General features: G+C 49.9%; 1 protein-coding gene across 1 annotated transcript in view; it reads right to left on the bottom strand.

Moving 5' to 3' along the window:
• The window catches only part of klf7a (Kruppel like factor 7a), a gene marked incomplete at both ends in the record, with an annotated part of 28,141 nt that extends 11,691 nt beyond the window's left edge, over positions 1 to 16,450 (bottom strand). The window contains one exon of the mRNA XM_079236980.1: positions 16,349 to 16,450. Within this exon, the coding sequence (XP_079093106.1) occupies positions 16,349 to 16,450 (102 nt within the window). The remainder of the gene's footprint in view (positions 1 to 16,348) is intronic.
• Between the last annotated feature and the right edge of the window lie 290 nt (positions 16,451 to 16,740).

The following is a 16,740-nucleotide window of genomic DNA, read 5'->3' as shown; positions in this document are numbered from 1 at the left end:
GCATACTGACATCAAATTAAAAAGCTGCTCCAGACCACATCTACAGAGTGAAAGTGAAGATAATGTGCCGTGCCTCCTCCTACATGCTTTTTGTGTTGTTGTTTTTGGCTGGGATGGCTTTAAAAAAACAAAAAAAACTCCTTTTAATGCGCTATGTGAGAGGCCTCTCCTGTTTCCTTTATGTCAATCGTGAATTCAATATTTCCTTCTTTTACATGATGAAGAGTAGCACGCGCCGGCTCGTTAAGTGTAGAGCTACATGTTCATAAAAAACACACAACATGTCCGATTATATATTTCGAACCCCTCCACCTGTCTCATCCTTCTACTTTAGCCCCCTATCAATTCCCCCAAATCACCCAATTCTCTCTCTCCCTTTTCTTCTCATTGTCGTCTCCTCCTCTCCCAAGGTGAGGGCTAATTATCTGCTAAAACCAGCCAGTTAAAGGGGACTTTATTCAGCAAAACGCTGAGGACTGCAAACCGAGGTGAGCGTGTGTGTGTGTGTGTGTCAGTGAGGTAGAGATAGTTCAAGGGAGCGGAAAAGAGGATAGAAACGGATAAGCGAGAGGATTGAGGGGAGGGGGGCTGACTGGAAGGTGAAGAAGAAGAGGAAATAGGAGGAGGAGAGGGATGGAGGGACAAGGTGAAGGAGGCAGGAGAGGAGAGATGGAGGCTTGGTAGAAAGAGCGAAGGACGGAGTTGACTTAGTTTTCTCCACGGGGGGGTGAATCCTTTTTGAAAGTGTGACATTTGGCATAACAGGATCCGGTCGGCGGGGCAAGCCACAGGAAAAGGGGTTGACGCACACCGAATGTTAGGTTGCGACCCGAGGCCGCATACTGTACTCATAAGTGTGTGTACACGAGGGGAATGTTTGACATGTAATAGGGGGAAAGAGGCTGCAGGTGAGGAAGGGAAGGGGAGGGGAGGGGGGGTTCTTTCTTTCCATCCATCCCCCCTTCTTTTCTCCCCATCACTCTATCGGCCCCCACCCCCTCCACCACCCTCCTCCCCCAGGTGGTGACATTAACATCGTAAGGGAGAAGGTCATGCAGTTGATCAGCTTCCTGGTTCCTGTGTGTGCAGTGTGGGTGTACGCACACTCAATGTGGCTGCATGTGATTATGCTAGTGTGTGTGTGTGTGTGTGTATGCACATCATTTTGCAAGCACGCACGTATGTGTGAGTAGCATAATTATGCGTAATTACGTTTTGTGTGTGTGTGTTTGTGCGAACACCTACGCGCAGGCATAAACTCTCTTGGCTGATCTCGTGGCCTAAAGTGAATGTGAATATGCAACGTGTGTGTGTGTGTGTGTGTGTGTGTGTGTTTAGGCAAGGAATCTAGCGCCAAAAGCGTCGCACAAGATAAAGGAGCGCTCGTGGCTCGCTCCAGCTCTGTTTGGACAAACGCCGATCTGGAGAGCCAACATCAATTGGCGCCAGCGTCCATTTCCTCAAAGGCTTTCGGGGATGATGCCTTCGTGTGAGCCAGGATAAGCTGAGACAATCCAATGGATGCTCCAGCAGGCCCACCTCCACCTCCGAACCCCTTGGGTGGGAGGTGGAGGGGGACTTGGAACCAGAGTCCATATTGTCAAGCATCTCTTTGGAACCAGACAGTCATCAGCGGCTTCAGGAGCGTGGTCACAAGGGCTCGGTATTGTTTGAAAAACTGCGGTGCCAGTACCAAAACCAGTGCCCTCAACGTGATACAGAGGGCTTGGACGCCCGTCAGATGTGTGTGCAGGCAATCCTGGCTGTCTGGGTTGTTCCTGCAAAAAAACATGCAAATAGGTTTCTTTTGACTAAGGCCCTCTATAGATGACCAAATGGCCTAAACTGTGCACAATACCAGGACCCTGAAACCAGAGCAGCTAAATGGAACACAGCCAGTATTAATAGTGTAATTTACACTCATGCAAAGTCCGATCGAGATCCATCAAAAAGAGTTGAATGAAACCAATTTTGTTCACCGCGAGTCACTTTCAGGTTTTGCCAAGAGACTGATTGAAGTTTGAGCGGTGAGGCATGAAATCTAAGCTGCAAGGTGCCGTTGTTGCTTTGACCATGAGATTACGATTACAGTGACCCGGCTGTATCACAATGTATTGTCACCACAGGGCGGTAATTAATTAATTTCTACCCCATAATTTAAAAAGAAATAAAAATGATGACACGATTATTCAAATAGCTGTCTGACATCGACGTTTCTTCTAGTTTTCTTGCCATAACTTATGTCATTTCGAAGAAAGGTTGATGAGTTGAGCACGGCTAATGTCCTTGATGATTTTTAGCTGCGGCTTCAGTCGCTGTCATCTTTCAAGGATGTCAAAGAAATACAAGCTTTTTGAAAATATATGTTATATAACTGTGCTGCATTTAGGGTCAGGTCACTGCACCGTTTTACATCAACCTTCCTCTTAGCATATTTGAACTCTTAGCATATTTAAACTGAAAATGCTAAAAGGAAAAAGCGATCCGTCTTCAGATGCACTTTGTGTTTGTTTTTCTGCACACACACACACACACACACACACACACACACACACACACACACACACACACACACTGAGTCACACATGTAGAACACACCTGCCGTTCGAGAGGCTAAAAATACAGCAGGTGTGACAAATACTCGCTGATCACAAGACACGCTTCTCGCAAAGTCAAGCAGGCGGAGAGCTGTGAACCAGTCCTGTTTCACCAACTTCTACTTCTCTGGCTCTTGGGTTATAAAATAAAAGCCTTTCTCTCTCCTCCTCCCCTCGTCCACGGGGCCCTCGGCCTGGCAGCTGATCCTCTCTCCTCCCTTCACATTTGGCCTGCGCCGCGCCGCCTGCCATCACCATCAAAGCGCGGGCTGCCTCCCAACTGTTAGCACCCCGCTATGTCGCTAATAAAAAGCCTGGGTTATAAATATGAACAGAAGAGCATGCATAATGCCCCAAAGGAAGCCCCAAAACACCACTAAACAGATAAATGTAATGGGGTGGATACGGCTCATTAATTTTAGGATAATCATGTTCAGTTTTTACAGATGCCGTGATAAAGACAAGGTGCTATGAATAATAATATCCAGCGCTGACGCTAGCAGGGTTGAAAAGGGCAGGACTACGAGGGGGGCCCTGAGCTGGAGGGGAGCACTATTGTTAAATTCATTAAGTTTGGGGGGGTTGTCACATCTTTTCAAAGATGACCCATGATTCCCTGAAGCATCTTCATCATTATGGAATATGTAGATTGTCTTTCCTGCTTAGGATATAGACCTGACAAAACTTTCATTATGGAGGCTAGATATTTCCCCCTGTTTCCACTCATTACGCTAAGCTAAGCTAACCGGCGGCTGGCTCCAGCTGCATACTTCCTGTGCATACATACGTGACAGCGTCTCCTCTTTAAAATGTAGAAAGTGAACGAGCGTTTTTGTTCCCCGGTATTTTTTTAGACTTGGAACTCTCTAATATTGTATTTGTTGAGTGCGTTTTCGAGGCTGTATACATTTGTTGGCCAAGGCTTCAAACTATGACGCTCTACGTACCCATAGCATCAGTTTTGGTCGTTTTTGAAATAAACAGTCGACACAGGAAGTTGGGTTTAGTCAACAAAAGCACTTTCAGGTTTCAGGAAAGCGTCACGGATAAATTAACGCCGTCTTCTCCGCAGCTTCGCGTCTGTTTATTTAAATCGCACGTCATCGATCAAAGAGCAGACGAGGGCCTCGGTTTGGTTCCCAGGAGGGGAAATCTGGCCTGCAGTGAACCGGGTAACGAAATTGTCTTACCCTTTTTATTTTTTTCTCCTTATGGTTTTGATTTCATTTTTACGACTCACTGTTTAACTGACTGTGTGTTTACGGCCGACTTTGTTATTGCAGTTTGTAATTCAGCGCCACGCTTGGCACTTTAATCGGGAAAGAAAAGTTTGCGCGGGCGCGTCTTTCGGAGTGTGTACGTGCGTGGACGCGACCGTGTGTGCGTGTGTGTGTGTGTGTGTGTGTGTGCACGTGTGTCTCATCCGGCCGTAGCGTGTTATAGTCTCCCATTGATCTGTCGAGCCGGGCCAAGCCATCACTTTGAGGTGACAGCTAAATGACCGGTAGCCCGAGGCGCTGGCCATCTCGCCAACAGCCTTTGTGTGTTGGCGTCGCGGTGCCTAATCGATACGGAATGATACCGTGCAGGAGCTCATCAGGAGTGGCCGTCGCAGCTGACAGAGACGGTAATCTATAGCTTCACTGAGCAATACTTACACAAACCCCACCACCCTCACCAAATCTTAGAAACCCCCCTTCTCCCCCTGTGTGTAAGCTGCCCTTCGGGGTTTTTGCTCCTTCCCCTGCACTCACTCAGAGGCCCCAGATTTCAGACTCCTCTGAGAGCAGCATGGCCTCATCGGGGGGAACCTGCCTACGGGGGCCAGGAGTAGGGGGGGACGGGGGGGGATAACGCTTCATTTTCCTCGACACTGATCCGAGTAGCCGAGCGCCCTCGCTTCGCCCTGTTATTCTCAGCGGAGAGCGCGGCAGGGGGCCGCAGCGTTTGGCCGGAAGGGATCTCCTGATGCCCCGACGGGGCTCGGCGGCAACGAGGGCAAAAAGGACGAGACGGAGGGAGCAGAGACACAAAGAGACAGAGCTAGAGGGGAGAGACAGAGCTCATTTATCTGCGAGACAGACAGGTTAAAGGGGCCTCTGTGCAAGCGGGGACAGTGAAGGGAGTGAAGGGTGAAGCCACAGCATCTTCTACAGGTGCAAAAGCAGAAAAAAAAGCTAGATTAGAGTGGGGGAGGAGGGGAGAGTTATGAGGCGCAGACAGGAGGCAGGCGTCCTCCTCCTCACTGACTAACAGCTCCATCTCTCCAGGCAGCCGAGCCTCACCTAGCTCCAGATAACGCGCCGCGGAAACAGCTTAATTACACACGCGGCCTTATCAGGCGACATTAGCCTCACAGCAATAATCAGGGCCGCCGTCAGCCTCTCCGTCAAAGCCTGGCAACGCAGCACCTCCAGGCGGTTTTACACAGCGTGGGCTCCAGGCTGATAACAGACACTGCCAGTTGTTAAATCACAATTTGCTGACAGAGTTTGAGGGAATAATGCACATATGGTTGTAAACCCGACACCCCTCTTTGCACACAGTCAATTGTCGTTGGGATGGATGCGCTAATAGACGCTTGAAACGCCTCTCAGGCAGAAATTTTCAATTTTGTCATGTTGGGCTAAACATTTAGCGTTGCATTCCTCCTGGACGTGGGGATTGTACCTGATTGTTTCATGAGGATCAGTTTCGACCCTCGGCGGCTGCAGGTTGGCGCCACAAGTGCACGTGTGGTTTGCGCCTGATGGGGAATCTTCAAAGCCCCTTTCATCTCGCAGGAAAGCCACAATGATGGAGCACTCAGAGCGCAAAAAAAACCTGTGACCTCTGCTTAATGGAGCAGAGAGACATTTCCCCATTGCCTTCTCCGAGCAGACACAACAGAAAGCACACATCCGCATCACCCCGGGCACGAGGGACCATCACATAACATGAAGAACCCCCGCTATTTAAGAAATGGTTGGGAACAAACTGATCCAGTCGCTGGCTTCCCAAATGAGTGGACATGCTGCTTTTCTCTCCTGCTGTCACTTCTGAATAATTTATCTTTGCACACAGACAAAGCAACGCGTGTATCCTGCAAATGTTGAACGTCGCTCGACAAGTAAACAGATTTGTGAAGATCCGCCCGACGTTTAGCGTCTTATTAAGAGGTCTTAGGCTCCGGGTACAACAAGTGCACCGCGAATAGAGACCTCTGCGGCTCCATCTAAATGGCTTGTGACAAAGTGTGGAAAAACGTCTTTTGTTCTGGTATTAAGTCGAGGACCGGAGAGGTGAGGGTGAAATAGGATCGAGGAGGGAACAGAAGAGTTGGCGAAGAAGCATCTGGAGACCGAAGACGATGGATGATGGGGAGAGGAGGGCGAGATTGGAGTGGAGAGGAGAATGGCAGGGCATGGAGGAAGGGTGGGGGTATAATCCCGACGAGTGGAGCCGTGTTGCACTCGCTGGGGAGGGGAACTCTGTCTCACTTTAACTGGATTTGGGTGAGCTGCTGTTTATCGGCGCATGAGTCGCCAAGCGCTCCCTCTCAGCTGTCAAAAGCGTCCTAATCTAATCAGGAGACATTTCAGCCATTTGCTTTCAACACGGCAGAGTGGACATGTTTGCCAACCAACCTCAGCATGCATGTGTATGTATAGGGGGGGGGGGGCGGCGACAACAGTGGTTTTACACCGGGGTTAGCAGCTTGCGGCGGGATTTGGGGAGTCTGTGCTCCGGATGTGGGGACCCCATTGTGTGCGGCGGGCTGGCTAATCTTCATTACCCCACACAATGACTGGGGCGAGAGAATGGGGGCCTTGGCTGGAAAAAGGCACGGAGAAACAAAAGAGCGGCGAGCAGCGAAAGAGAAAGAGAGAGAGAGGGGGGGGGGGGGGGGGGGGAGGAGTAGGAGGGGAGGGTGGGGGAGATAAAGGGAACAGTGGAGCGGAAAAACTCTTCTTCCTCCTCACACAGTGCCAGGCGGAGAGGGCCGCTCGGCACCCCGATCACGTCCACAGACCGCTAAGTGCAACTGTGGCGCCGTGCCGACATAGTTCATTCGTACATGCCTCTCGTCTGTGTTTACCCCCCTGCTTTTGCCGTGCAGGTGTTGTGTAACACGTGGCCACCGCTGCAGGCTTTGTCCCTCATTACAGCATCAAACCTCAGGGTTAGCGCAGAAGCAAACGAAGGGGTGGGGGGGGGAGGCAAAAAAAGAGCAGCGAAAGCAGGTCAGTGGCACAATCTCGCAAGGCCAAGGTGGATTAGCTCCGGGTCGCAGACATGCTGGTGTGTGTGTTTGCGTGAGGGGTGAAACTGTGCAGTTACGCAAGAGTGTGTGTACATCCCGGTTGACTTTCTGCGTACGCGAGAGCGCGCAAACAGGAGGTGGGGCGCTGTCGCTCCGTCTTTATTCCCGCGGCAATGCTTTCAAAACAAACCTGAGCGGCAAAGATTAGCCCAAGCCGCTTAAAATATTGAAAGACGTCGCCTCGCCACCGCTACTGCTGTGGGCTCTCCTCCAGGAGATAGAGGGGAGAGAGTTTAGGTTGGACGAGGATGGGGCGGAGGCTGAACCTGTTCACCCCGCTGTGCCGAGCAGCTGGCTTTTCAGCGGGAAGCGTGAGCAGGAGGGCGAGGACTTTTCACCCCAATTTCATCCCGACAATGTACGGCGGAGAGGGGCGGAGAGCAGTTAGACGCACTAAGAAAGGTGTCAGGAACTCATTGACTTTGGCCTTTAGCTTCAGCGTGTGTGTGCGCGTGTGTGTGTGTGTGTGTGTGTCAGCGGGTGAAAGCGGGCGATTACAGGGCGAAGGATGAAGATTCGGGGTTGAAGTTTAAAGGCTGGCGAATGAATGTGTTTCACGGTAATGGGAGGTCGCGACAGTGACAGGGAAACGTGCGCAACACGAGTGTGTGTGTTTGTGTGCGTGTGACAAACACACACACACACACATACAGTAGACACAGCAGCTGCTCTGCTGAATATGCAAGAGAAAACACTTTACTTTCTGATGCACACACACACATAAACCCAATAAACTCTGCCTGTGAAGCGCTCTCCGGCTCGCTTATGCACACACATACACCAATGAAAATTATTGATGTGCTCTCTTATAAAACAGTGGCTGCTCCCTGAAGTATTCCTGGCAACATGCTGGCTGAAAATAGCTGCCGACCCAAATAACTTTCCCCGCCGGAGCGAAGACGGAGCCAGACCACAGCCACCGGCGACTGGCTTTACTAATTGGCATCATTTTACAATGAAATAATATCTGGGGCAAAAGACTGAAGAACACATAGTGAAGCGGAGAGCGGGAGGACGGGCTGTCTCGCCACACAAGACGAGTGATGTGAGGAGGGGGGTCGAGAGAAGCGGGGACGGGGATGCCTTCGTTCTTGTTAACATAAGTTATCAAATTCTTGTCCCTGAAAATACATAAGGGGGGACCGAGTGGTGAAACATTAATGTGACATCAGTTTAGTTAAAAAGAAGGGGGGGCGACATTTACAGCTGGGCCTCTTCAAGGTTTTTAAGTCGTAAACTGGTATTTGTATCAGAGATCCCCATGTGGATCGTTTATTTTTATTGATTTAGCATTGGATAATAGAAGTTATGGCTCCGCTTTGAGAGGATGCAGCCACATTCACTTAGGAGTCTATAGAAGGACGACACATACAAGGAAAATAATCATTTGTGTCCATCAATGACAGATTATTTATATGGCAAACAAATAGAAATAAGTGTAATTCTGCATTTTAACAGCTTTTTATATGCTAATTTCTTTTCTTTTCTTTCTTTCTTTCTTTTACCTGCAGAAAATCCGACAAAAACAGACAATTTTTGCATCCATAATTCTTTGCAGTGGCCCGGTGTCTTTGTCCAAGGACCTGCGCTCACGTCGGCCCACAAGATCACACCAAGAAATCCTGTAAAACACCCTGTTCACTTCCCACACAGCATCACACGCTAAGCACTGCACACACAGGGAGCGGTGGAGGGAGGAAGGCTTAAACACACATGTCTTTTGGCAGCCCAAATCTTAATTAGCACCGGGAGATTCATCTAATCAAAGGGTTGCCAGCCCATCATTAAGGCTAAAACACACAGTGCTCTCCTCACATACCAGAACAGAACAATGGGAAACAGAGGTACGCTGTCAGGCTGATGAATGGCTCTTCCCGCCGGTCTCATTAAATCACAGAAGGGCACTTCCCAGGCCGTTCGAGGAGTTAAGCAGGGTGCAAAATCGCCTCACCCTCTCAGTCTCTCTACTTTGACACTTATACAGCGGTTTTTTTTCTTCGTTTTTTTGCTCTCAAGGCTGCATGTCAAACTAATATTTTTTTCCCCACGTGAAAAATTGCGCTTTCAGGCTTTGACATATAGGCTAATCCCAATTCAAGCTGAATCTGCCTGGTTTTGAGGATGCATGTCGTATCTTATTCAGACAACTCAGCCCTGCAGGGGTTTGGAATGACAGAAACTACACGATGTACCCAGTTGGCTGGAGATACCAGTGTCTTTAGGGTAATTCGGGACCCAGTTTAATCTTCCAGTGAATTGAGCATCAGCTGCTGACAATAAGAAACATCCTTTATCCGAGTCCTGACCTCGGGTTTCATACGCATGTGTAAGATCCAGATTAAAGCATGTTTTTATAAGATGAAAAAAAAGAAAAAGGAGACAAAAACTCAGAGATTGACTGCAGGAGAGAGAGTGATGGAGGAGGAGTCTTTGGACGGAGGTAAACCAGGGGGACAGCGAGCCACAGCAGGTGGAAAAGCACCACTTGCTTTGCATGCTGGGCGACCGCGGCGACCCAGAATTGGGTCCGGCATGCAAAGCGCCCACACACACACACACAAGCTTTGCTTACATAATACAGCTAAAAGTCAAATCTCTCCTCAAAGCCGGCAACAGGCATTGTTGCGCCCTCGCTGGACTCTGAATGGAGCCAACGCTCGCGCTCCTAGAAAGGTCAGCGGCCTGCGTCGGGGACCCGGCTGTGATCTCCGTGATGACGCTCCTGCATTATAAAGCATCCCGCCGGTTCCAGAGCGTGCCGCGTCCTTGCAGCTGTCACCACCGAGAGCTTAGGGCCGTGATTGATGACTGGCTTCGGATGACAACAACTAGCAGCGGTGTTTACTCAGGGCAAATTGCCCTTGTCTCTCTCTCTCTCTCTCTCTCTCTTTCTCTCTCTCTCTCCACCTTCCGTCCCTTTTGCCCCCGCCCCCCCATCTTTGGAGAGAGGTGGTCCACATGGCTGGATCTCCGGTTTCTGGATGGCTACGAGTCCCTCGGGGAGGGATTAGCCTGCCAGAATGACAGCTAAACAAACAAATAGGCCAAAGCCGGTCTTCCTGCTTGCCAAGGCTGCCTAGCAACAGGTAGGCCGTGAGATGGGATGTAACGCTTGGTATGTCACAGCCAAGCGAGGGCTATAAAATGCCTGGGCTCCGTGTGAATTTGTGGCTATTATCAAAGCCATTGGATGTTCAAATATGTGAGCAGGCTGGAAGATTAAACACACTGTGGTCCAAGTAGGAAGATGAGGGAGGGGGTAACCACGGCAACCGGCTATCACTTGAAGCCGACGCATACTTTAAGGCGGTGATTTAAGGCAATTAATTCATTTAAAATATATCACTGAAGTGTCACTCTGATGCCGTTCAGCCAATTACAACAAGCAATGGCAACAAAGAGTCATCGTATTGTTTTCCTCTAACGCCTCTTTGATGCAGCCCATGGAAAACCGAGCCTTCAGAGCTGGCCGGCGGGAGAGGGGATCGCTTCATCTAACTCTCAGCCAGGAAGGGAATGTGTTTCCAATCATTTACATGAGAAAAAGTGTGTGTCTCAGTCTAGTTCTGCATCTCTGCATCCTGGCTCAGCCTTCTGCCGATGAGTCTCCGTCCACGGACACACGCTACACGCTACACGCTACACGCTTCCTCTCACATGCACTGTGATGGATGCAGATGCCTTTTGATGCAACGAGTCCACCAGCAGCCTGGTGCCGTTTATTTGTGACACACATTTTGATTGCATAACTCCCCTGAGTGCAACTTTCTTTTCTTGCAGAGACTCTAAATAAAGGTGAGAGCAGGGCGACTCAAACAAGGCAGCTGAGACTATGTCTTCCCAGAATGGGAGAAAGAGAGACGGAGCCGAGAGAGCGGTGAGATAAAGAGAGAGAGAGAAGGATAGTCGGTGGTGATTCCAGGGCTTAAAACGAGTGCCTGAGACTCTTCTCTCCCTTTCTGTTTTCAGCCTGCGGTTGCCAAGCCGGATGGCAGCAGCGAAGCATGTCGGATCACTGTAAGGTGCTGTAACGGCTTCCCGATTTCGCCTCAAATGATGTGAAAGTCATTGCCAAGCCATGTGTGCTGGTGTGAGGCGAAAAAAATGACTGGCTCCTCTCCTCACTGTTAATCAAACCTGGGGTGGCAGAGCGCTTTGCAGACGGAAGCCATACATAAAGATGTGCTTGTTCACCACCCTCCTCTCCTCTCCTCTCACCTCCCCCTCGCTGCCTTTTTTCCTTTTCCACACCACCTCCTCTGCCTGTCACCCCTCTCCCTCTGACGGCCCAGTTGCCAGAGCATCAGACAAATGAATGCTTCCTCCGCGTCCTCTCTTTCATCAGCGCTTCCAACCTTTTCATCAACGCCCATAAAGCAGTAGAAGGCACCCATCACCGGCAATCGCCTCTCAGCCGCCTGAGTGATGAGACAGAGGTGGCGGAGTTCAGTCAGCGCTCTTATGGCAGAATGGATGTTACTGGGTCAGGGGGTCGCTCGCATATCTCATTACACAGCATACACAACACGCACCTGTGCACCTGCGTGTGCGTGTGTGTGTGTGTGTGTGTGTGTGTGTGAACACATCCCCATCTCAAGAGACCAGGAAGCACGGCACGCGTGCAGCGGATGCTCCAGTCTCTAGAGACTAATCTGCAGGTAAAACAGCCAAAAAAGAGTGTCTGTAGCAACAGAGAGCACTGCCTTGTTAACATAACTGCTGCTGCTCAGGAGCCAAGTTGTTGTTTTTTTTTTTGCTGTTACAGCTCATTTATCTGCTTATACTAATTAGATGAACTCATAGCTCTTTTATTACAGTCTCTTTTCCCCCTCCTCTCCTCTTCCCCGTGAACAGACGTGCATCCTCTCCTCAAATCGATGCGTTGAGTAATAACCTCGTGGCTGCAAACACTTAGACGCATCCAGCGGGCGCACAAAGGCTCCCTTTCATGCCTCGGCGCGTCGCGGGCTCCCGGGCCGCGTCAAACAGATTCTACGTCGCGTCCGTCTTCCAGGATCTTCTGACTGAGAAATCAATTCCACATCTCGGCACGTGAGCGTCATGAGGCGGCGCGGTCTCGTCTGGGTACTTTGAGGATGTCCTGAAATTAAAAGGCGGTTGTGTGTAGCATGAATGAACAGCCATTAGGAGTGACTCTGCTTGTCAACCTCCCATCACGTCGTCCTGCAGACGTCAGTTGAACTAAAAGGGAATTAACTACGTTTTTCTTTCTTTTGGAAAGCGTCCAAACTTGATTTCAGGGATCCCACATCTCATACTTACAGTTGATGTGACATTTTAATAAAGCCACGGGCGCGGAACGAAGACGCCACCAGGAGCTCTTTTGAGACAAATAAGATTAAGTCCCAGTTTGTCCTTCCTCCTCCTGCGCGCAGAATTCAGAGCCGTGCCCGTTACAGGATTGATTTAATTTCAATTTGCATAAAATTACACCAAACAGCAGCGAGTGAAAGGTCACGGGGAAGAGACGGGGCGTGCGCTGGAACCGGTTGGTTTGTTCTAACTTGATACACGATCCAGGCGGCGAAACTCGTTCATTCTCGCCCGCCGCTGCTCGGCGGAGCGGAGAGGAGTGACTTGGGGGACGCCGTTACCTGGCAGGCGGCGCGTTGGAGCTGAGTGTGTGTACGGCATGGTGGTGGTGGGGGACGCACAAGTCCTGAGCTTACACAACAGCCCTGCAGAGATCAAAAATCCATACTGTGCTAATTCTATAAGAGGGGGGAAAAGAGATAGATAGGAACAAGGCATGGAGGAGGACGCAGACAGGAAGGAGGGGGCCGGTTGGCTGCCTGCTGTGTGTGAGAAAGCAGATGTGGCCTACTGGGGATTACATAACACACTGAGACACACACGCGGCGGCGTATGGATATTCACAGTTTCTTCTGTGGCTTCTTCTTACTCCTCTTCCTCACTTCCCAGCCTCTCTGACCCCGACAGCAGCTTTAACGGCCCAACTTTTCCCTCCTGAGCCAAAACACTAAATACCTCCATCCCTGCTCCTCCACCCCTGTTTTCTGGATCCTCTTCTTCTCCGACTGTCTTTCCGAGTGTGTTTTTTTTTCGCTCCTGGGGGGTTTTCGAGCCCACCGGACTGTGAAATGCGAAACCCTGCAGCGGGGAGAATGTGCGTGCTCTGCAACTTCCTCCACCTCTCACACACACACACACACACACACACACACACACACACACACAGACGGTGCTGCTGCTGCGGTGCGTGCTATGGAGTCGCGGGCATGAGGTGGATGTAAGTGGATGCATCTGAGCACGCTGCCTTGCATATGGAGGTCGCGCCAAAGCGCCCGCTGCTCCTTCCACATTTAGAAGCGCCGGAGCCACGTGCAATCTGTCCACATCCACATATAGAAGCCCACAATGCACCGCGCGGCTACATACAGACATTTCGCTTGGGTAGGCATCAGGCACTCAGTCTACATGTGTGTACGAGAGTGTGTGTGTGTGTGTGTGAGTGTGTGTGTGTTGGGCCCCTAGGGATAATATATGTGTTGGAGGGTATGGCGTGTGTACTGAGGTCAATGACAGACAGCCATTTGTGGTGTCTTGTTACATCCTATCCATCAGGGTCAAGTGCTGTGGATGAGGACACGTCATCAGCGGAGCCCGAAGGCGGTTGAAAAATCCATCATATCAGCCTGAAACCCAATCCAGGTGTATAGTCTTTACATTTTAGCGTCCGCGAGCTCAGAAGACGCCGCTGAACTCGCCAAACGAGGCCTCGCCACAGCGAGCGCCGGTTTACAAAAGAGCACAACAAGCAGCCAAGACAAACAGCAATTTGTGTCAGTGTAAAGATGCAAAATGAAACGAGTGCACTCTGCTTTGAGGGAAACTGCGTTCCACATATGAAAGAAAAAAGAGTAAATTATGACCAGCCATGCTTGTTCCAAATCCAGCTTAGCCCTGCTGTTTGTTCCAACTCTGAACAACCAACTGTACTGGGATTTGGAAGCGAGACAGCACAGTTCAGTTTGGCACTATTTAGTTCAATAATGGAACAAATAGCAGCCTCAAATGTACCATCTGCAGACCTCCAAAACACTTTCCTCCTTTTCTGCTCCCCATCCCCCCATAACCGCCTGAATCATGCCTCACAGACACCAACAGGGGACACAGTCATCATTCTTGCCATGGCATCTCAGGGAGCCATTTAGGGTCCGACTACAACGGCCTCCTATCTCACCATCACGCCCCATAAAAGCATCAAATTCTAAATTGTGCCTGGAACACAGAGGGGGATTGCTCCAAGCGCGGGCCTCGTTCGGAGGCAGAGCTTTTAAGGCGAGCTACAGCTCATAATTTGTGCGTTCCGGAGCGCTCGTGGCATCTTCAGGACATCTCTGTGCAGTGTGAGGGGGGGTCAACGTGTGGGGCAAGTCGGAATAATCCTTGAGCTCACAAGGACGCAATGCAATCTTCCTACTCCAAACAAGGGTTGTTTTTCCAAGAAAGTTGATATTATTCACTCCAGTGATTCGTTATGTGTTTTTTAAACTCTATTTCCCCTTCTTAGTGGTTTCTTTCTTTAATTGTGCTGTTTTCAATCAACAGCATAGTTTAAAAAACAAACAAAAAAACATATTTATGCTCAAAAAATTAACTTTTTAAGCAGCAAAAGTGGCTAACGGTGCAAGAAGCGAGTCGGCTTCCATCTCAGGTGATGCAGATCTAGATGCTATCAGGGAAAAGCAACCTCAGTGTGCAGGTTCACTAGAGTTTACCTCTAAAGTCAGATTCCTCTCCTTTTAAAATGTCATCTTCCCACACAAGATAAACGGTGAATGAGAGCAGATATTTGCTTGGTTTAAAAAAAAATGAAAGTACATTCTCTACATTGAGGAGACAGTTAAACTTGATGATCTTTAATTCCAAAATGGACGTTGTCTAAAGGGGGGAATAATCTGCAGACGTCCCAGTGAGAGGCATGTCCAGCTCTCAGGCTTTTGCCTGCACACGCAGCTGTCTCTCTCTCTCTCTCTCTCTCTCTCTCTCTCTCTCTCTCTCTCTCTCTCTCTCTCTCTCGCTCTCCCCATTTGCATTAGGTATCGATTTTTGATATGCATGGCTGTGGGTGAGAAACGGGGAGAGACATGCGCTGCATATGGTACACGCGGGCCCGTGCAATTTAAAAAGCCTCTGACAGTGAAGCTGGGAGTTGGAGACTTGTTATGAAAAGATGCGTCGGTGGGTAACAGTAGGATGCCAATTAGACTGCTTGGACCACAGCGAATGGATCCGCGGTCACGCACCGGTTTCTCTCTCTCTCTCTCCTCCTCCTCCATCTCTCGATGGAGCAGAGAAGTGGGGACAAGCTGAAGCTCCTATTGCATGAACAATACCGGCATCAAATTTCCATGTAATGATTTTTTTCATTTTTTTTGGGGGGGGGGTTGCTTTGCTCTGTCAGTCAAGTACAGCATGGAGAGCATCATCACCAGCAGCAGCAGCAGCAGCAGCAGCAATGCAGGTGCGCCGACGGACGCATGGCCCCTATTTTGACTTAGATATGGAGCATGAAGGGTTGTTAAGGGACATATGCATGAAAGGTGCAACTAAATTGAGTTTGTGTCAGAAATGAATGGGAGAAATACATAGCGACTGTTTAAAAAGTAGATGTTTGGAAGCAATGTTACACCAGGAAATCAGTAGCATGACACACACACACACACACACACACACACACACACACACACACACACACACACTGGTATAATAAAACACATCTGGCTGACACAAACAGAGCGGGGACGTGTGATATGATGTGTGAGGACCAGTAATGGTCGTGTGAAGTGCCGGCGCGTCTCCCCACGCATCCATCACCATGTGGCCGCGTGCTTATCTCTCCACATCCATCCTCTCAACTTGGACGGGAGGAAAGCGTGCGCGTGGAGGGGGGCGAGGGGGGGGCAAAAAAATATGCAACATGCAGATGACAGTTATGATTTTTATGCGCTGCCTTTTTTTTCCACCACTGCATTTAAAGAGGGGAACAAAGCCAGACATGTTCGGGTATCTATTATGAATACGTGAGGGGACTTCTCTCCATGCAGAGGGGGTTCACAACTCAGTAATCTGAGGGATGCAGATGTATTATTCACGACCAATTCGCTCCCTATTATGGGATTCTGATCTTCAGTTTTCACAAATCGCGTTTGACAGCTTTATTACGCGCCCGCGTGCGTTCGCATCGTATCCACTTTGCCATCTCTGGCTAAAATTGTCAGCTATGTGAGTGATGGAGAGCATTTCATCTGAACTACACACATTCCACGCGTTCTGGTGGTGGTGGTGGTGGTGGGTGGGGGGTGTGTGGGGGTAAAAGTTGACGTCTCGAGCGCGTGTGAACCCACCGGCGAGCGCACTGCGCGGTCCAGGCTCCGCGATGAGGATGAAAGTTGAGACATACCTGCTGCCAGTTTTCCTCCAGCGAAGGCATGGCGGAGAAGTAGCCGGTGTCGTGGACGAGCTGAAGTTCCTGAAAGATACTGTGGTTCGCTAAGACATCCATGCTGACGCTCGCTCGGTGGTGGAAAAACAAGAACGATGCACAAGAAATATGCCTCCTGTCTCGGCTGTGTCAGACCTCTGCATCCACTTCTTTCATATTAGTCCATAAGAGGAGATTAATTGCTCAGTGTGACGGCTCGAAATGTGGCGATGAGGGCCCCTGTACCTGCGCGCATTATCGGACTCGGTGCGTAAAAGAGACAGGGGTTGATGGAGGCTCCATGCGTATCCGTGTTGCCAAACTAGACACTGATAGGGAGCCAACGGAGGGGAGGGGCTTGTAAACGAAGG

The sequence above is a fragment of the Taurulus bubalis genome (genome assembly GCF_910589615.1).
Source record: "Taurulus bubalis genome assembly, chromosome: 21".
NCBI lineage: Eukaryota > Metazoa > Chordata > Actinopteri > Perciformes > Cottidae > Taurulus > Taurulus bubalis.
This window is presented reverse-complemented; position numbering and strand designations above follow the sequence as displayed.